General features: G+C 38.8%; 1 protein-coding gene across 2 annotated transcripts in view; it reads right to left on the reverse strand.

The window, feature by feature from the left end:
* Positions 1–22,780, reverse strand: part of Ctu2 (Cytosolic thiouridylase subunit 2) — a 127,351-nt gene that overhangs the window by 43,256 nt on the left and 61,315 nt on the right. For both annotated transcript variants that reach the window (XM_067145516.2, XM_067145513.2), the window contains exons 5-6: positions 21,561–21,696; positions 10,894–11,025 (exon numbers count right to left, since the gene is read on the reverse strand). In XM_067145516.2, the coding sequence (XP_067001617.2) occupies positions 10,894–11,025; positions 21,561–21,696 (268 nt within the window). The remainder of the gene's footprint in view (positions 1–10,893; positions 11,026–21,560; positions 21,697–22,780) is intronic.

Raw genomic sequence — 22,780 nt, forward strand, 5'->3', positions numbered from 1 at the left:
TGCCACGTTTCTCTCTTTTACAGAGATGAATCTCAGGAAGTAGAGCAGTTTCCGCTTGATTCTGGCGTACGGTACCTGTACCTTCGTGGCTTTTCTCCTTCAGCCTTTCCAACAATCGAAAGGATGTAAAATAATTATCAAAGAACAAGCTGAGCCAAGTACCTTCTAGTAGTTCTGAAATTAGGTCCATAACAACTGAGCCACCTACTCCCAATTCTGGTATTGCGTTTCCAGTAGCCGCTCCTTGGTAAGGTTCTCCTTGAACTAGATACCCGAGACGAGTCGATAGAGCCCAGACTTTATACCCGAAACATATTGGTTTGCCATGAATGTGTTCCTTGGCACCGTGTCTTCCAAAGTAGAGAACCACTGACTCGTCCACAGAAAGATGCATATCACCAGGATAATGACGTAGCCAGCATTCGTTTCGCATAGTCCAAACGGGGCGAATTTTTTCGAAACGGTCTTTGCAGTCTAGTTTAGCATTGTCACAAAAATGTAAATATCTAAGAATTTCTTCAAAGCGATTGTGCAACACTGCTGTGCTTACCCCAACATGACGTACATCTTCAGCGGCTTCCCAGTACATTCTTGTCCTGGCCATAACATTGTAACCGGAAAGAAACAATATTGCACAGAAAAGTTCAGTTTTCCCAATGAAAATGACGCATTACCTTTTTCAACAGAGTACTGAACTATGTTCTGAATGATATAATCAAGTATTTCATCATCGAAGAACAGCTCAAACAATTGCGTTGGAGAATATTCACTGTTTAGAAAGTTTGGTCGAGTAAACTCTGTGCTTGACTTGTTCATACTGTCATGCTTTTCCCACACACGCTGGTTTTGTTTGCTTTTCACACGATTAGATATGCTTGGCCCTGCTTGCTTATTAAGTTTTTTGTTTCTTACAGTTGGGTTGACCATCATCAGAATAATTTGAAGGCGTACACAGTACTGCTTCATGAATAACATGACTTACTTCATTTTCACTCAATACACCATCTTGCACACAGATTGTACCATTTTCACTTAATTTTGTACACACTAGTTCAGCACCAGCCCGGAGTTGATTACCAGAGAGTCTGTTTATATCTCCACATGACTCATCATCATCATCATCATCACTATCCACGTCACTATGGAAAGCATTTTCAGGTGGTCTTGTAATTCCTCCAGGATGCTTACGATATGCTCGACGGTCAATCTGAGAAGAATAGGCAATCCCATTCGTGCCCACTGTCGACATGTCAACATGGAACTTTTGTGCTCTGCTAGACAAAAGCAACTATAAATCAGCCATAAATGAATTCAAAATCTGTTAAAGGCATATTTCGTTATTACGTTTAACACAACAGTTCGATCTTACTTTCAACTGTAACAACATTATAAAAAAATATTACTCACTGCGATGGAAGCGTCATCTTCTTGAGTGTATACGGAATTATATTTCATACGCAGCCATGCGATAACTTGCGAAACGAAGTGTTTCTTGTTTTCATGCTGTGCAGTAAGTATCAAACAATAAACTGTAAACAATACACCTCAAAAATATTCTTCCGGTTTACTGATATAAGATCGACAATATTCAGATATTAACGTTGACAAATGTCGACAGTGGGCACATATGGGTTAAAGAGTTTGACCTCCCACTGACTGGGCACATATATTCACGCACTTTTAAGGACACATTGCTTCTGCTTTTCAGTGCAGAAATGCATTGAATCTCCTTCATACTGTGTGTGCCCCTTTATCAGAAACTTGTGAATTATTGAAGGTATATCCAGGTAACAAACAACGTACATGTATACACTTGTATTAATCTGATTTTAAATATTCACACACACAGCTGTCATTTTCTTTAGGCCCTCTTTTTCCGTAGTGTTTCGTCCCACATGAAACAATGACCTTTGCTGGAAATTATATCATAAATAGTGAAAGTATATGTTGTTATCCTTTTGTAGTATAGGTGAAACATTGGACCACACAGTGTGTCTAGCACAGCTTGTAAATCATAACAGCATAATTTGCTCTCTCAACTTTTTCTAGACAGAAGAACATCTACAGTTAGTAGTATGACTAGGGCAAACTTACCCATAGTGATGGAATACGAGGACCCCCCCCCCCCCCTCCAAAACTTGAAAACACTAAACATAGTATTATATCCCAAAACTTACATAAAATATATACAAATACACAATTCTACTCTTTTCTACACGAGAGAAATCTTTTTGCTTTAGGTGATTTTGATATGCATTTTCTAGTTGAACATGTTCTGGTCCAGCATTCTTAGATATTTCATAGCCAGCACATTGATCATTTTTTTTGGTTTAACTGAATACTGATTCATACAGGTGCCTTTCTCCAAAAGAAAATTTTTGTTACAAGCACTGGGTCTTGTATATTCTGTACGTGTAAGCTGGAGTCAACTGTCCTTCGAGATACTGTCTTTCTGTTTGCTTTATCAAGTAAATATTCAACCAAAATGAAAGATGCAATGTACTTTCTAATTCCGTCTTTAATGTCATCTGGAACTCTTTTTATGATGGCCACGTTTACTCCTTTTCTCTCCTTCAACAGCTCTCAGCCCATTTTCTTTCTTCCAGGACATAAAGTCGTGACAAAATTTGTACAAAATTGTACACTACGAAGGAACAAGGCAAGAAGGGTGAGAAGTATTGAGTTTTAGATTTGAACACCATCTGTTAGCCTGATCCTTGAACTATTTGATGAAAGTGGTGACAGTGCTGTCACCAGTGGCAGCTTGTGACATTTTCAGGGGGTTCACAGCAACTTTTTTGTTCACGCCTCAAATGTACCAAAGTACAAAATTACTTAAATCATTTTTTAAAAAGTTTCTCGTACGGTCCCTTCTCCACTCATAATATGGTACAACCCCTACAAACAGAGGATGCATTTTTCAGAGATTAATCTATGAGTATCCAACAAAACTAAAATTACCACTGCCGGGCTGAGTGGTTCAGCCGGTTGAAGCACTGGCCTTCTGACCCCAACTGGGCAGGTTTGATACTGGCTCAGTCCGGTGGTATTTGAAGACGTTCAAATACGTCAGCCTCGTTTGATAGATGAAATCCTGCGGGACTAAATTCCGACATCTCAGCTTCTCCGAAAACCATTAAAGTAGTTAGTGCACTGTAAAAACAAGATCCTCATTATTATTATTAAAATTATGACTACTACTAAAATGTTTTCGTTCTGTACCCTGATGGTGGGCCTCCTAGAGGGCAATGTCCTCTAGGAGATGTGCTGCGGTGATTTGAGGTGAGAAGAACGTGAGAGGGAAGCGACCGCGGCCTATAAAAGGAACTGCTGATGCATTTCACCTTTTGCTCTAGAGAGGAGAATGGAAAACCATGGGAAAAAGTTCTCAGGACAGTGGGCAGGAGGTGGAGACCAATCCTACCACCTCCCGAATGTAGATCTGAAAAGCCACAGTAAAGCCGTGTCCACTGTTAGCTGAAGCTACTAATCTCGGTAAAAGTAAAATTCACAGCAATTTCGTTACAATGCTGTACTGTAGCGAATATTAAAAGATGCTAACACTCTTCTTGGTTTTACACAGCAAGAAATGTGGCTAATTCCCGTGACTGCCTCCATTTCCGTAAATGTGATGCTTTTGTTTCCTTGGATGGCCTTTTCGACCTGGGCAATGTTGGCTGGTGTTGACACTGTCACATTCCTTCCAGAACTGGTTCCATTGTCCACTGATGTTCGCCCTGGTTTCCAACCTTCCACCCAGTTGTAAACTGTTTTCCGTGACGGCGCATGTTTTCCACAGACTGCCACCAAGCACTGATGAATTTCTGCAGTGATCACGCCTTCTTTCTATAGGAACCAAGTCATATAGCACTGTCCCTGACGTTTGGTTTCCATGTTGTCCGCTCCTACGCTGACAGAATTATGAAATGGCTATGACGAGCGCATTTGTTGGCCCCTGTGTGTGTGCTGCTTCCAAACAGTGGAACAAGACACTAGTTACACGTCACCATCTTCAAAAGGGAAATGTGTACCATACCCAGACATACAAAGAATAAAGTGTAAAACAATATAGTACATCCTTCATACAAATTTCAAGTTTTACTCAGTTCACCTCTCCACCATGACAATAAAATCAGCAAACAAAATTTCAGCGTCAGCACTACCCTTTCCAGGTCTGTACACCCCAAAATCATCAATTTGCCTATTATCTTTAGAAACAAGCCTTACGCCTAAAATTCATGTTTTTCTTGTCTGTAACTTCTTCAGAGCTTACAAATTCTTCTTTCATCAGTATGAATACTTCCTTCCCTACTGTTCCCATCCTGTCTTTATAACATACTCCCGTTGTGTGAGAAAATTTCCACATTCATAATATCACTTCTTAGCCATGATTCAACTCCTGTTACAATATCTGGTAAATATACTGTATATCTATTAATTTACTTCTTTCTATTCCTTACTCATCAATACTTGTATAGTTAAACACTAACAACTTTACGTCACCTTATTTGACTTTCAGCTCCTTATACTATCACCACTCCTTACTCCACCTTGTTTCCCTGAATGTAGCTCCCTATGTCTTCTAAATAAAATAAAAACACACCTACATTTTACGTATTGTCGCGGTTCAAGTGAAGGCCATCTGAATGCAGATCGCTATCTCCCACACACCCACTAGGATCTAGAAATCTCACTCCTGATTTCCTACATACCCACTGCGTAGATTTTTAATGAAAAATCTTTTAACAAGCACTATATACAATCATGTCCCTAATGTTTTTTTAGATTATTATAATGTGTTTTACTGAGGATGACTATGTTGGGTTGAAACATGTCTAACTGAAAGCTCATCTTAACTATATGTATAAGTTATTATGTACTGACTAGGAGAATAATTAAATACAATATGGCAATTTGTAAAACAAAAAAAACAAAAAAAAAAAACTTTAATTAAAATATTGATATTGGACAAGCTCATATTTGAAAATTTTGTTTCTTCTCTTCCTGTATCATTTTGAAACACTCACTGTACTTCCTAACATTCGAGAAAAATTTATTTTGATATGTTTCATAACAACGCACAGAAGGGTGTTTAAGACCCAGCAGCTTGCTGTTAATGTCAAACAATGCCATAATAAATTTGTTATATACGGTATAACTTGCTCAATGTGGAACTTGAATAAAGCAGAAATGTGTCCAAGCAGAATCATGTCCGCTATTAAGTTTTTCTAGGTCCCGGCAAAGCTTACGGCATTATAATGCTTTTATTTTCGTCTGATCAGAATTTTAATGCAGATTCAAAAACATATAATGGAAATTTTTTTTTTTTTTTTTTTAAATCTGCTTGTACAATGTGGAAAAATATTACGAACAGATGTAATCCTATTTACAATATTTGTGCATTGCTGCTGCTGGTATGATCAATGTCATTGTATAGACAAACTGAAGCGTGTGTTTGGACATTCCTGCTATTTCTTCACTGGGACACTACAGGAATTTCTGTGAGGGGAAGGCCAGTTACCCATTTTCTAAGATAAACAGGTATAGTAATACAGATGATGGAACAAATGAAGCGCATGAAAAATCGGCAATATTCGACTTATGTCAAGCAAGAAACGTTTCCTGTGAATCAGGAACTTTATTCTATGTGAACAAATTATGACACGTAACAATTTCTAATCAGCTACAGCCCTTCTAGCAGTGAGAAAGACCAAAAAAGGAGGAGCAGACGGAAGAAGGAGGTGAGCAAGACAATGAAGATCAAATCAAGGTTTGAATCCACAAACAGGTCCTACAGTGCATTTGTGACAAAGTAATTTGTCATTATATCTAACTCTTTCACACTCCTTAAACTAATGAAATCAGTTCATTCAGAAAGACATAATTAGAAAGAAGAGGAAACAAGTTTCTTTCTTTGATCTGTGGAAGAAAGCTTAGTACTTTGAAGTACTGTACTGAGTGTTATGGTGGAAATAAGTTTAAGGAGCATATATCCAGTTTTGTAAAAATAGAGAAATATAGTGTCAAAATGATATACATATTGTATATCATACTGTATGTAATAATAATAATTAACAAATCAGTGTACTATAGTACTACGTATATCAATTTTGACAGCCAAGCATCGTGCTTAAGCTCTAAATAACATATAGATAATTTAATTTCTGTATAGTGCATCATGTAGCAGTGGTCATGATTTGAAGGGCTGAGAACCATAGTGGGCCAAGTGCCATTTTTTTAAAATGGAGTAGTCACTGCTATAATTCACAGACACAGATTACAGAGACTACAACATTTGCATATTATAGCTAATAGATCCATTAATCACTACAAAGCAAAATACAAAGATTATCTGGCTTTTTTATACAAATACAAAGTAAATGAATACCATAATTTTCCACTGGAATGGATTTGGCCTACTTTGGCTCTAAGCAGAAAGGATGAATTTTAACAATACGCCAGTGGGCCAACTCCACATGGCACTGTAAGGTACTTCATTTTGCCGTAGTTACATCACAATATTGCAAATCCTTAAAAAACTTATGATAAACTGGTGGAATGAATAGAAGCATGGCAATTAAATCATCATATTTAGCTTTTGTCACAGGACTCAGTTCCCATGGTGAAGGTACTGAAGTTGTTACCTTTACAGATGGCCTACCCTTACAAGAAGGTGAAATATCAAGAATTTTCCATTCTTCCATTTCGTTGAGGTTGTACCAGAACTTAATCTTAAGAGGTTCATTAGACTGGAAACGAAACCACCTAATTTTGAGCCACTCAACCTTCTCCCCATCTACTGTTTCCTTATGAATCACAAGTTTTTTGAGAGCTCCTTAATGTTCACAAATTCTTTCCGTTCCATTTTCTTCACAGTAAAGGCCTTATTTCGCCTACATTCCTTAACTAAGGTCACCTAATCTTCTACTGAAAACAGTGATTTAGCCTTACATTTTGAAGTTTCGATGGTACTAAAATCTCTGTCATTAAGGCAAATATGAACGGCCAGGTTCTAGGAACTTATGATCAATAGTTTTAAATTGGGAATAATTAACTAATGTGGCCCACGAAGATGCAATATACTGACTTCTATTCTGACCACCACAAGTGTCTGAATAGGCTTTTAATTGATTTGCTGTTGTGCTGATGTTCCTCAGATAATACGGAATACATGAACCTACTTCTGTTGGGCCCCTTTGTGCTGTATCTTCACCCTACAAGTACATGTACCCTTTCTCATCCTCACAGTTATGTATTCCTACATTATACACCCAAAACTTCCTCTTGTAAAAATAAACGCTACTTGTTATTAAGGGAAGGAGGAGGGTCTGCTGCATGTCAAATCACTGCTTCTATTTTCCTCGTGGCCGATGTCCGCCATGATACTACGCATATCACGTGACTCAGAGCAAGCGAGGTATTGGTCATGCGGATTTGGCCCACTATGGCACTACCTCCAGCGGCTAGTTCAATTTCGTTGATATTTTGTGACCCTGTAGCACATAAATGGGAAGACATAGAGATAGCCCAGTTGGAGAGATAGTACTTAAGTCAGAAATGAACCACTAGATGGCATTAACTTAATTTCAACGGTTGGTGTATTTGGTCCACTATGGTTCTCAGCCCTTCGTTTGGTGTTTTAAGCCAAAAAACTATGTTTTGTGCAATACGGAAACTTGTCTAATTCAGAAAAATATTGTGGTCCCTCGAGATTCCGCTCTGAGCAAGTTTTACTGTAGTTCGTTCAACTCACCTGGACAGGGATCTCTTGTGACCAGAGCACAAAAATTTTCCTGAAATAACAGAATCATTGTGTGCCGTTTTTCCATGGTGTAAATCAGAAAGGCCTATAACTGAAATAGTGAAAATGCAGGCGCAAGGAATCAAGTACGAAAAAGTCCCTCAAACATGGTGCCGGACTTGGACGAGATCCTTGTCTGATACAGTTGTGTGACGGAATTAATGTAAATATTACAAACAGGAAATCTTAACAGTGAAATTTGGACTATTAGAACATTATAACACATTATAACTATTTCGTTATGTATATAGTAATCATTTAGTATTAATTTATGTATTCTGTACATTGTAATTAACACATTATATTAGACGAAACAAAAGAAAATAAGTAATGAATGCCATGGAAGAATAACATATCTAAGCCGCGATAGCACACTGGTGGAGTACGTATGTCGAAATTATTGGAACTATACTCTTTGAAGATACATTAAAAGGCGTATTAAGTAAAGATTCTTTTATTCTATTATGTAAGCTTTAATTGGTGTACACAAGCACAAAATTAAAACATAAAAATAACAATTAAAGTTATAAGGGAGATTAATCATTTTCAGACGCGATCAAATAAAATCGAAAACTCACACACCACGAATGCAGGAAAATATTAGGATGTAACTACCAGGTTAGGCAATATGACAACTAAAGGAACGAAGATGGGCGGTGAGAAGGTATTAGCATTGCTGGTGAAACAAAATTAGCGGTGATTCAATTTGAGTACTACAATTTACTGAAATAATAATGAGAAAATAACATTCCAATAATTTTGGCAAATGGGAGAAATCCTGGGTAAACTCCGGAGGTTAAAGGAAATTAAATTAAAAACTACATTTGAAAGTTAAAGATCCGAAACAAGAACGAGATAGTGTTTAACTTGGAGGGCCGGGAGACCTATCAGATGGAGGAGACAACATCTCCTATCGCCAGTCAAAACAAGAAGAGAACAAGCTTGGCTCTGGCCAAGTGGCCAGCCGCCGGAAGTGGTGAAATTAAAAGCAACCAAATAGCGCACCCGCATTTCTTACATTCACCAATAGGAAAAGATTTTATTTTGGCCAATAAGGGCCCAGAGAAAACTGATGACCACATACCGGGCGTAGCTTCAAGAAATTTCCATTCTGATGCAACCGGAAATTCTTCGAAACATCCTACCAACCCTGGCACGTGCGACTACACCGTGCCCCAAAAGTTATAAGGACAATATCTTTACGTAAAAAAAAAAGTGATCTACACATAATAAAATCGCCGAAAACCAACAACCCTAAAAATCTTATTCTTTTATTGGCTCATCCTGAAATAAATTAGAGTGGTAACGCAGACAGTGTTTTATTCGCAACAATAGAAAATCTTTAAATATAAAGGAGGTGGTAGAAATGCACATCATGGAAAAGCCAACAAGAATAACTTCAACAATCATGCGCATGAAGAGATTCCCCACTATTCACTCTACTAAATTAAGTCACATTTTAGTAAAGCAGAACCATTTCAACTCCGTTAAATCATATAAACTGTTAATTAATGAAAGCTTGCTCAACATCCCCTTAGTCATTTCAAAAATAATTAAAAGTATAATAATAATAATAATAATAATAATAATAATAATAATAATAATAATAATAATAATAGTATACAAGTATTGTTCTGCAAAAGCCAATGATATCTGTGGAGTATGATATAATGGAAAGTCACTAGTAAATAAACTAGCTGGCATGATTCCAGGGGTGATACATTGCTGTCCTAGTTGAACCAGAGAGGGGAGAGGAAGCAACGGAATACATCATTAAGATAAAATCAAACATTTTTCCTATTATTAGGAAGGTATAGGCAGAAATTTAACATAAATGTTCTTACATTTGTTCATAATATTCATAATTTCTTAAAAATATTAATGATTATTAAACAGCTGCCCTCCTCTGGCATCAAAGATTACCATTTCTGATCGGTTAGGGTGAGCGGAACAATTCAAGTTAGTAAAAATAATCACTGGATGACAGGTGCCATCCTTCATTTCACCTGATTTTCTTCCTACTGATCAAGAAGAAATAATTGAATCTCTCCCCAAGAACAAGATATTGAGCAAAGATTCCATAGTTGCCATAGTTCTGAAAATTGCTGGTTCTAATTTTGTTGCCAAAATGGAAGAAATTAGTCATGATATATGAGAAACAAAAACTATTCCTAAGGAGTGGCATCTTATTGATCCCCCAATAGGATTCCTAATATAACCAAGTTTTCACGTTATTTTGAATGTTGATCAACTTGGCATTATATGAGACCTTGTGTAATCAGCACCACTGCACCTTTAGCTAGCTGTGGCGTTCATAAACTTCAAATTGATCTTGTTGGTAAAAAGGACCTGGGAAAGGCCCTGAGTGCGGAGACCCATGCCGCCAACTGTAAGGGTGCAATTTCTTGATTTTGTCTCATGTGTATTCACCAAACTGCTATTTTGCGAGGAACTGCTTCCGACAATTTTCGTGCTGGTATGATCTCTCTCATTATCATCAGAAGCTACATGCCACTTGACGAGATTTTCTCTGTGCTTATCCGGATAAGATCTTGAGTACTTAATTTCATATAAAATTTACCAGAGTGTGGACTTGCAGAAGATGTTGATTAGAGGTTGATTGCTGAAGTTGTGAACAGTCAGTTTCTCCAGATTTTACTTTGATGTGACTTATGCAAAATGTACGGAGGCAAGATAACAACAACAAAAATCATTACTTTAATCTATAACATTGGAAAATAGATAGCAATGGTAGAAGCAAAGAGAACAAAAAATTGAATACTATCCCCAGCAAATGAAGACAAAAGAATAGCTAGAGAGAGCATTAAGGAGTATGAAGGAGGAGTTGCAGAGTTTGAGGCAGATAGTTAGGATTCTCACGGAGGACAGGAGGGATGGGAAGGAAGGGGCAAGTAGTAGAAACTCCTAATGGATTGGAAACTAATAAAGTAAATATATTAAACAAAGATGTTTAAATTCATACAGTAAGAATAACGTTCACAATTTAATCATAAGTCCTTTCATTGCTTCTTCTTGTGCACAAAATAAACTATAACTTTCTGCTTAACAAAATATTTGTACGGGAACTATACCTTTGTTCCGAAGGATGGACAATGAATTGCCTCCATATCATTGAAAATGTTGTAAAAAACTATTTCTTTACTTGTAAGATCTCTTAAAGGACGCAGCAATTTCACATCTGGATGTCGTGAATCACAGAAACCCTGCAAATAAAGGTCACTTCATTAGTTTAAAAAAAAACAATTTGTATTGATTTACATCCACGCAAAACCTAGAAGTCATAAGTGAACTTTCCAGCAACATGTACAAGCTACAAGCAGAGAGAGTATTTTGTCTTTGAGCAACATTCTCTTACAATGACACTCACTGTAAAGAGAGTGACGTAATCTGTTGCCTGAGCGCGAGCGGTAGTCACATTAATGAATTGTCTCAACAATAGTATTGTCATTAAGAAATGTTGTCAGAGATCAGGTTTTCTTGTGCTTGTTTTCTACAGAATGGAAAACACCTTCAATGAAATCACATGAAGTAATCCATTCTTAAAGCGGGAAGGTCATATACTGCACCCCTGTGACACTACTTACCAGCTAGCTGAAGTTCATGACGTTAAAACACATTAAGAAGAATACTATCTCTTGCATTCATTTGACTAATAAACTTTCTTTAAATGATCATGAAATGATATAATACTAATTGTCCCTGCAACACTTGTGCCTACCACTGTCAAACAGAAAATAACACCTGTGGCTTGAATTTCACATCTGTCTCTACCACCCTACAAGAGTTAATTTGCATGATACCATATTAACAAGTTCCCTGCGGCAGTGAATTTTGATGAGTTGATTTTATGTCGTATCGGCACACTGGAGACTCGATGCTGTCTTCAGTTATTATCGGTTTGGGTTACTGGTGACCAGACGAATTTGACTTTGGTTAGTCCCTACTATGAGATCCAAAACAATACAGGTGCACTTGTGTGCAGTACTGTTGAGGGGACATTCCAACATATTTACTCTGCGACAGTTTTCTGATTCAACAAGTGTGTGACCCAGAAATGACCCAGAAAGTAAATGTTAATTTCTCGTTCATTGATCTGTTCTGTTATGATAACATGGTAGTCCTATGTTAATTATTTTCATATTATGCTTAGTCGTTGGCTGCAACTCGTATCCGAGTAAACATATTCTTCAGCAGTTTACATTTTCACACTCACAAAGCTTAGTGAATATGTTTCATATGACTTAGTAACCCAATCTTGGCATGAAACATACGTCCACACAGATCACATGAAATGGTTGGGGGAGGGAGCAACTGAGCTTGACAGAGCTTCTGTGCTTGTCGTTTATCTGCTTCACACTGCCATCATTCCTCTTCATACACCAAAACTGATGTAGAAAGAGAGTGGCGCCAAAGTGTATGATTCTCAGCAAGCGTATCCAAGGATTGAGTGTTAATTCCAGCTCTTTTCACAGTCTGCTTTAGCTGGTCCTTGAAACGCCTCAAAGGGGCTCCATGAGGTCTTGTGCTGAGACAGAGTTCACCATACAGAAGTTGATGAGGAAGCCTGGTTTCACTCGTGCGATGGACGTGCCCTATCCATCTGAGATGGTGGCCAATGACACACACACACACACACACACACACACACACACACACACACACACACACACACACACACACACACACACACACACACACACACACACACACACACACACACACACACACACACACACACACACACACACACACACACACACACACACACACACACACACACACACACACACACACACACACACACACACACACACACACACACACACACACACACACACACACACACACACACACACACACACACACACACACACACACACACACACACAAAATATTCTATTCAATCATAAATTACTACACTCATTAATTGCTGCCTATTTACAAGCTTCTGTCCTCTTCACAGCAGGCGGTCTGGCTCATTGGCATTACTAGAGAGATGGTAATCCTGACTGACAGACCTTTCACTTTCGCTCCTGCAAGCTCAAGTCACATTACACACAATAGCTTTCCACAGACTGGCTCGAACACAAGGCTTCTGGCCAACACAATACACGATGACTGTTCTTTGGTTCGACTCCAAAGAAAGTCCAGTAATTCACACAGTCAAACACAGTAAACTACTCAACACTGACAATTAAACAGCAACAGCACAACAGTGCTAACCAGCAGGACAATATTCCTCATAACAATGACCCTTAACACAGTTCCAAGTACACTCACAATGATGGCTCCACAAGCTACCTCCATGAAGGTCCACAGTTCAACAGTAGTACAAACACAGTACTCCAAGGCAGTACTCACAGTATTTTGCTCCGCACACAATGATACTTTGACTGCAGCAGGGCACAGACAACAACCAGCACTTCTGCCATCAAGGTCCAATAGCTCACTACATGTCAGTACACGTACAGTATTCCAAGGCAGTACACACTTCGCTTAGAAAATCTGACACCCTTGGACCACTGCTGGCAGCCAACACTACTGTTGCCCAGTCTGGCAACAAAGCTCCCACACTAACTTGTGGAACACTCACCATACTCGACCTCCAACACTAAAACAACTTCTCGTCCGCGACGGCCTTTTATTTACATCTCGATGATGGGTTACTAGAATATTCAGGGCATGGACAGAAAAGGAACATTCCTGTTTTGTTCCAGAAGGTGCAGGGTAAAACCAGGCAAAGAGAACAATACAGAGAGAAGAACCCGGCCATGCCCTCAGGCTGGGAGTTGCCATTTAACTCACTAGTTCCTTCCAGGAAAGACTGAAGGGGGCTATAATGGGGTTAGCACATAAAATTGCCCACCTTTCAAGAGCTGATTATACTGGTCAATTATTTTCTTGGCTGTTCCTCAGTATGGTGCCAGTCGGTCCAGATGTACCACCTTCATCTTGTGTCTTGGCCTCCATTGTACTTGATTGGTGACATCATTTATATTTATTTATATTTATTAGGCATCAATTTTTGGTAATGAGATAAAGTCTCTCGTAGTGCACTGGCACTGCCGGTGGCTCCAAGTAGCCTACGCAGCGGCCTCAATGGAATGCACTAACCATGCGTCTTGGTGGGTGTGCTATTTACCAACTGATGAGCCCAACTTAGCACAATGGGGTAAAACGCTGGCAACCAGGAATGAGTTAGCTGAAAAATCTATAATGTCCTATAAAGGACCATTTATATTGGTATTATAAATCTACTCATTCGGGACAAATATTTCAGGTTCCCTATGGGAATCAACAACTATATCAAAGTGAGACTTGCTCCAACCATAATGGTGGAGAAGAATTTGGACAGTAAATGCCACTTGAAAGGTGGAAAAGTACAGATTGAACAGGAGATGGAGAGAGAAGTCTTTAGGAACCAAAAACTCTTAATTCTATCTCGGAAAGGCTGGGCATTCTGGACTCATCACTTACATAATAAGGGGAAACCAAAGTGGTGGAGATAAATATAGTGTCATGACCGTGTCTCATGACATGTCCCCTTTCATGTCTCAGTGCCGAGCGAACGGACTTAAGCGAGTCTCAAATCCGAGACCAAGGATATTGAGTATTGAACTATAGTTTTTATGATCATGTAACAGTGGCAAGAAATTATAGTGTTTCAAATGTTGGGTTTCCCCCCCCCCCCCGCACCGACACAGATAGGTCGTACGGCGATGATGGGACAGGAAAGGGCTAGGAGTGGAAAGGAAGCGGCCGCAGCCTTAATTAAGGTACAGCCCCAGCATTTGCCTGGTATGAAAATGGGAAACCACGGAAAACCATTTTCAGGGCTGCTGACAGTGGGGTTCAAACCTACTATCTCCCGAATACTAGTGATAATTTTATTAAGTGGAAGAGAGTTATAAGGATTCAAAGCATAAGACTTCATAAAAGTTTTACTTGAAGCAAGCTGGTGCAACTCAGGATAGTCGTGTGTAATGTTGTTCAATAGTCAGCTACATGACGTCAGTGTAAAACAGAAAATGCAAAAAGAAGTTCTGTAAATATTTCTAGAAGTGAATAGATGTAAATATTACGTAGACTGTTGACGGAGTAAGAAAAGAATTGTTCGAGTGAATTCCATGACACTCCCCATCAGTTAGTGGGAGGAACTGGTGAACCAATCAGACTTAAAAACGTCTTACTTCTACAGAAGTAGAGGGGAAAAGCTCTGAGAGGTTTCGAACAAGAAATATAGGGAATGATACTTCGATAAATCAGGGAAAATCTGTTTAACTACCGTGAAAGCAACGTGTGTGTGGCTGAGCACCACAGGAGAAGAATCTGTCCGACTACTGTGCGAACATGTGTGTGGCTGTACGCAACCAAGGGAGAGAAACTGTCCAGCTTCTGCACAAATAACGTGCGTGTGGCTGTGAGCCAGAATAGTACAGAATTTGTAGGTTATACACATAGCAGTAAGCCGCAGAATCAGTTAAATGTGGCTAGGCAAAACGGCCTAGAAACTGCAAAGGGTTACGCAAGACAGTGAATGAATCACCGTGTACAGCATAGTTAGCAGGCTGCTAGTGCAAAGACTTAGAGCTGCAAGGGCACAAACAACGAACCGTTTGACATTCGCGAGTGTTATAGCGAGCCTAACCTATCAGTAAACATAGTCTGGTAGTCAGAACTGTTGGGAGATAGACTAACCTGTTCGACGACGGAGTCTGAGGGTGTCGTATTCAAGTCCCGGAGTTACACATCCACTTGAACTAAACATCACATCACTCAATGCGACTACGGAATCGTGGATGCAGAGAAGAAGTCAAGAAAGAAGCCGACGCAGATGGAAGAAGAATCTTCAATAAAAAGGTAAGTAATCACCAAGTTTTTTTAGGGTTTGATCTTATTGAATTACAAAGTGTAAATGAACTGGATAGTCAAGGACTATGAGAGAGACTATCTTACCAAGAACTACAAGTGCATCGGTACAGAGATCTTCAAGTTTCTTAATTGCATAATTTGTAAATGTACATCATGTGCTTATCTAATTAACACAGGAGAGAGAGAGAGAGAGAGAGAGAGAGAGAGAGAGAGAGAGAGAGAGAGAGAGTGTGTGTGTGTGTGTAAGCTGATCTTGTTATTTCTAAGATTAAGCTCCCGAAAAATCCGAACCCAAGTCCCCAGCCTGCCATATCCTTAGGGTCACGACAATAGTCAATGGATCAGCTGAAGGAGATCGAACTAGGGGAGATATGTCTGATAAGAACTGCAGTCTCACAGGCCAGCTGAGCTCAGCATGTGAATCCACTGGAAGGATGAGGTACAAGGAAGTGAGTGGAAGATGTGGGACTGAGAAACATGCGGACTCAGAGGCTGCAAGCAACAAAAGCAGCTGTGGCGACCTTCAACTAAAGGCGAGTACTGATATTATGAGGAAAGATAAAACTCCCAGATGCAAGCGCTTGAGCTTGAAGGGCTTCTAGCAAAAGGAAGGTAATTTAAATGAGGAAGTTTGCAATAGGGTAAGTGTTTGTTATTGTGGAAGCCATTTCTTTTCAGTTTTAACTCAGTTAATTTATAAGTGATAGGTTCTTCAAACTATCAAAACTAATCTTCCATATCTATAAAATCAAAAGTAAGTTCATTATACAAATCTACATGCCTCCACTGATCGGTACCACAATTTGTGCGAAAGCTCATGAGGCACTCGGATGGGTCATAACAATATAGTTATATAGTCAAAGATTTAAAAAAATAAAATTGGCCACAATACCGTATAATCCCGAATACCACCCGAGACCGAATAAGACCCGCACACTAAATTTGAGACGGCAAAATACGGGAAAAAAAATTTAAAAATCCAATAACATACATACCTATTTAATTTTCTTCAAATATACCACAAATATAAATTCAAACAGCTTACAATTAATAAAATCATCACAAAAATCGTAAATAAAACTGGTCCAATACTCAGATCATTCACAATTCACCGTCGTCATCTGAAGTTTCACTATAGGAACTTTCGTTGGTGGCATCTTTCCACGAACAGTCGTCCTCACAACCATTCACTGAATTTCAAATTCCACATTTCTTAAAGCTTTTGGACACTAGATTGTTGGAAATGCGCACCCATGCGGTCTTGATCCAGTTGCATATTAGTTCCACTTCAGGCCTCTTCATTCGTCTGGTTGGTGTTAACGCGTGATCACCATCAGACATCCATTCGGTGTACAACTCTTCCAATGCAGTTCTGAGAGGCCGGTTCACACACACATCCAATAGCTGTAGAATAGAAGTGAGTCCTCTAGGAATTGTCGCAAGTTCGATTTTTCCTTTCATCATCATATCTTTTACAGCGTCAGTTGTATGTCCTCAGTAACTGTCCAACACAAGCATGTTTCATTTTTGTAACAAACCTCCCGGGTGACATTGCCAAATGCACTTCACCCAGTCCTCAACTAACGCACTGTCCATCCAGCCGGACTCATAAGTTCTAACAATAACATCGGACGGCAAGTTTCCTTTCAGAAGTGTTTTCCTTTCCAGAACCACATACGGAGGGAGTTTGGTTCCATCCGCTAATACGCAAAACATTTCCATGCATCGTTGCTTTTCGTTACCACCTTCGTATTCACTGTATTTTCCAACGGCATTTCAAAAGACAGGTGTCTGGTCAGCATTCTCAATTTGCGAGAGCAAATAAGAATTTTGCTGCCTCAAATGAATAATGTGACGCTGAAAGGCCATTCATTTTTCTTCATACGCCCCAGAAAGACATTGTGAAATAGACGTACATCTCCGGATGCACAATCCCTTTCTCCGATATAAGTTTCGGATCCATCCGTGGCTTGCAGTAAAACCCTGTATTTTGAGATCTCTAGTGCTTTCAATTGACACATTTCACTAGAAACACCATATTCTAACTCACATTTTTCTATCACACATTTGTGGAGTCGTTCTTCAATTTCCGGAAACACTGCACTCCGGCCGCGGAATGCCCTGCGATCGCTGTTACTCTTTACAAGTTTTTCCTTCTTCTTCCACCAATCACGAATATACGATTCATCAATATCATACTTTCTGCCAAGGGCAAGATATCCGTATATTTCAGCATCGCTTACAACTTGAAGTTTCTCACACACAGTAAATGACTGCAGACACCGTTTTGAATCCATCGCTTACTATCAAGAGAGCACTTTCACGGGGCAGATACAGAACTCAAATGTGAGCGAGGTGGACTTCCGTAACCAATAGTCTCAACTCTCACAAAGTATGATATCCCGCGAGATCAGCTATTCGCGCACCCAGCATGCCAGCAACACTTGTGAAACAAATTACGATCGAGCATCCGCAGCGACAGCAGCTTTCATATTTACCGCATATTTTCCCATACTCTTTGATTTACCGTAATTCATTACCTTACATTTCATGTTTACATGCCACTGTAACCATATTGAGAAAAAATCAATCTTGTTTTCTAGAACGCAACTAAAACACAATAAGACTTGAATGCCCGTTTACATGTGGTATATTGAGTACGGTAACCGTATTCAAATCCATCTCAATATTCCATGTAAACGTAGTAAATATTTACAAGAATGAACAGCTTGAATTTGACCCGCACCCAAGATTTAAACCAACATTTTGGGAGAAAAAGTGTGTGTGTGTGTGGGGGGGGGGGTTGGTATTCGTGATCACTGTATGTGGTACACGGTTAGAAGGTTTTACGTGTTGATGCCAAAGCTCTTAAGAAATTGACTGAACACATACAAAGCATGGAACTTAGAATATCAAGGAATAGATATATTTTTTTATAAGTTGCTTTACATTGAACTTTATAATGCCCACACGTCTGTTTGCCTGGTGTGAAAATGGGAAACCATGGAAAACCATCTTCAGGGCTGCCGACAGTGGGGTTCAAACCAAGGACCCACAAAAAGCATGAAACTTAGAATAGTAAGGAATATGGTCAAACCTCATAGAGAGGAAAAGGACTAAACTCTTCGTTGGTACTTCCTTGTATTTTGCTCTATGATACAATAGTGATTTATTCTCTGGAAAACTGACCCCAATCTCATAAATGAGCCGGACAGATTGTCAAAGATTTCATATATTTCATATATTTTATATGTTCACATCATTTTTTATACCAAAACTCTTAATGGATAGACTAGACAAACTAATACGTAGGTGGATCAAAAGGTTAGTTGCACTAACGCGCTGCAGCAGCACACTGTGTCTCGCAAACGTGGGCACAGTGGAGAAAGGGACAGTGCAAAGGTCAACAGTGAGAATGCGATCATTAGACAGAACCAGCGTATTAAACTGAGAGAAATTGCGATGCAGCTGAACATGTTGTATGGCAGTGTGTTCGCCATTGTTCACGAGGACCAAGATGGGTCCCACGTCTTCTCACCGATGAGCACAAGGGACAATGTTTCCAATCCTCCGTGGCATTTTTGCAACGCTATGCCGCAGACGGCAACGGGTTTCTGCGGCAAATCGTCACAGGCGACGAAACGTGGGTCCACCATTTCACCCCCGAAACGAAGCAAACATCAATGGAATGGGTGCACCCCTCATCACCACACCAAAAGAAGGCCAAGTTTCAACCTTCAGCCGGTAACGTTATGGCGACAGTGTTCTTTGACATGGAGGGTTTGCTTCACGTGGAATTCATGCCGAAAGGAACGACGATCAACGCGGCGTCATATTGTCAAATGTTGCACTGGTTGCGTAAAGCGATTAAAGAGAAGCGCCGGGGGAAAATTGAGCGCCAGTGTGATTTTGTTGCACGATAACGCAACACCTCACAAGGCCCGCCAAACAAGAGAACTGCTGCAGCGTTTCAAGTGGGAGGTCTGGCAACATCCGCCCTAAAGTCCTGACTTAGCGCCAAGTGACTTTCGTCTGTTCGGTAAGCTCAAAATGGAGCTCAGTGGTCGACGTTTCCAGAACGATGAGGAGGTGAAGGCCGCTGTCTCCGAGTAGTTGCAGAACGCTGGAGGAAATTTCTAAGCATCCGGCATCGACAAGTTGGTTGTGCGTTCGCAGAAATGTTTGGAGTATCTTGGAAACTATGTGGAAAAGTGACGTTACAGTCTATGTCGTTATAATCGTGTTGCTGTTGTATAGGTGGTGTAATAAATGGCCATAACTGGGAAGTGCAACTTATTTTCTGATCTGCCCTCGTAGCATGGAACAACGTAGCAATTTATTGTCTGGAATGCGTATTGAGTGAATGCTTTCAGATTATTTTCTTGACTCTATTTATTCCAAATATAGAGATTTTATATTAATCATAGATTGGATTACTCTACTTGGTGCCGGGCTGAGTGGCTCAGACGGTTCAGGCGCTCGCCTTCTGACCCCAACTTGGCAGGATCGATCCTGGCTCAGTCCGGTGGTATTTGAAGGTGCTCAAATACGTCAGCCTCGTGTCGGTAGATTTACTGGCATGTAAAAGAACTCCTAAGGGACTAAATTCTGGCACCTCGGCATCTCCGAAGACCGTTAAAGTAGTTAGTGGGACGTTAAACAAATAACATTATTATTATTATTATTATTATTATTATTATTATTATTATTACTCTACTTGGTTCAAGAGTATGTAACTTACCATAGTTCTGCAATACATTAAGTTTCTTAACCTCATTTGTATACATGAATATCAAATTATTGTTTTTGGGTGGTGGATTTTTCTCTGTGATACAATGACAAGAGTGATAAACTGCTATAACTTGAAGACAATATATTCTCACCCATGGGTAAGTAATGCAAGTATCGAGTTCGAATTATTATTGTATGATGATGATGATTATTATTATTACTTGTAATGTATGGCTATGAATTGTTTACATCCATTTTTTATAATAATAATAATAATAATAATAATTATTATTATTATTATTACTACTACGTCATATGTACATACAATACAATCGCAATGATTGTGAGGTTATGTCATGAAACGTGTGCTGTACATAAATATTTATATGAGTTCAGTTAATGTAAATACCTGTAAATTAATATTATATAATTTATTATTACCTGTATATGATGTGTAATCTACTACAGAATTGTGAAACACACTGTAACATCCAGAATGTCTCTAGATCAGACGAGGCGATGGTAGAATATTCTATACATTATAAACCTGTAGTTAGGCACTCGAGAATTTACGAGAAGGTATTCTGGTAACGTATCTTTCTAGAAACCTGGCCAGGCACATATATAAAGAGGTGGTCTTGATGATAGACAAGTTACTGTTTAGTGGAGTTATGATTTAACAGGAAGTATATTTGTGATCTAGTGTTGTGTTGAACTGACATGCTGTACCGTCAGCAGTCAACTGTTTCAACTGTGTTTAAAGGTTGCAATCTGTATGTGGCATGCACGTAGTGATAGGCAATTGTTAAAACGGCGGCTTGTTGATGTTTACGGGGGAAGAGGAGACGACGACGACGACGACTCTTCCCTTTCTCTCCTTACCCACACAAAATTCAGATATGTCTGAAGTGTCCAGTTCTGTTTCATGGCATTAAAAAAGTAACATTCAATTTCAAAATCTAAATCATGACTACAATAATCTACATCACAAACAATGATATCAAACATTCTGTGGAAGTGGTTTATGAAACAGGATGGTTTACAAAATATATACAGTACAGTATTAGGAACTTGATCAAATAATAATGTTCAAGACCCAATCTGTCGTTAATAGACAAGAAATATAAAAACTTACAATATCATATGGCAGTTGAGCTCCTCTTCCAAGAGACAAATTAGTCATTAATTTAATAGCTAAATGTGTGCCAGTCTCTGCTACAAAAATTTTGTTGCACTTGAGTTGTTCAGCAATTATGAATAACAGCTTATGCCTACAAGACAGAAGGAAAATACGTACATTAAACATGATTATGATGACATCAAATAAGCAAGTCATTAACTAACACTCATAAACAAATCAAATGACATAGGTACCAGTACACATGACAGTTATGTAGTGGAAAAAAGTAAAAAATAGTTATAATTGTATGGTCCCAGCTACCATATGCAGGCATTTTAATTTGACACAATTTAGGCTTCCTGCATGTCAATTTTCATGTTTTACTTCACCAAATGGCAGAATAAACTAAATCTCTGCTGGACAATCTATGGCCAAGGTTTTAGTTAATTTTACTGGGTAAACAACAAATGTGTCACCAGAAATGCACAACCACAATTGTAATATTAGATTTAATCTCCAAACTCTCAATTTCATACACAGAAGAACTCTATTAGCAAATAACTCTCAGAATGGAAAGAAAGAAGCAGTTTATAAAGAAATATAGACTGGACAAAAAAAACTCCAAGATAAATTGTGACATGCATTATTAATAATAATAATAATAATAATAATAATAATAATAATAATAATAATAATAATAATAATAATAATAATAATAATGTTATTGCTTTATGATCCACTAACTACTTATACAGTTTTCAGAGATGCCAAGCTACCAGAATGTAGTCCCACGTAAATTCTTTTAAGTGCCAGTAAATCTACCAAGGATTTGAGCATCTTCAAATACCACTGGATTGAACCAGGATCGAACCTGCCAAGTTGGGGTCATAAGGCCAGTGCCTTACGTGTCTAAGCCACTTAGCCTGGCAAATAAATAATAATAATAATAATAATAATAATAATAATAATAATAATAATAATCATTATGTCAAATGCTAGTAATTTCATTTCTGTTCTAGGAATCTCATGCTCGAGGAAGTCCCTGCCCTACTTGAAAAAAAAAAAAAAAAAAACCACCATATTCATATTGAGTCGCCAGATGCTGCAGTTGTATCCAATGAAGATTCAGCTGATGAAAATTACAGGAATCTCCTCGATAACCTGAATGGGCAGCAACAGCAAACACAAGATGATGTGGTCATGTTGAGGAATTAGACAAGGGTTCCAAAAACTTT

This window comes from Anabrus simplex, chromosome 4 (assembly GCF_040414725.1).
Source record: "Anabrus simplex isolate iqAnaSimp1 chromosome 4, ASM4041472v1, whole genome shotgun sequence".
Lineage (NCBI taxonomy): Eukaryota > Metazoa > Arthropoda > Insecta > Orthoptera > Tettigoniidae > Anabrus > Anabrus simplex.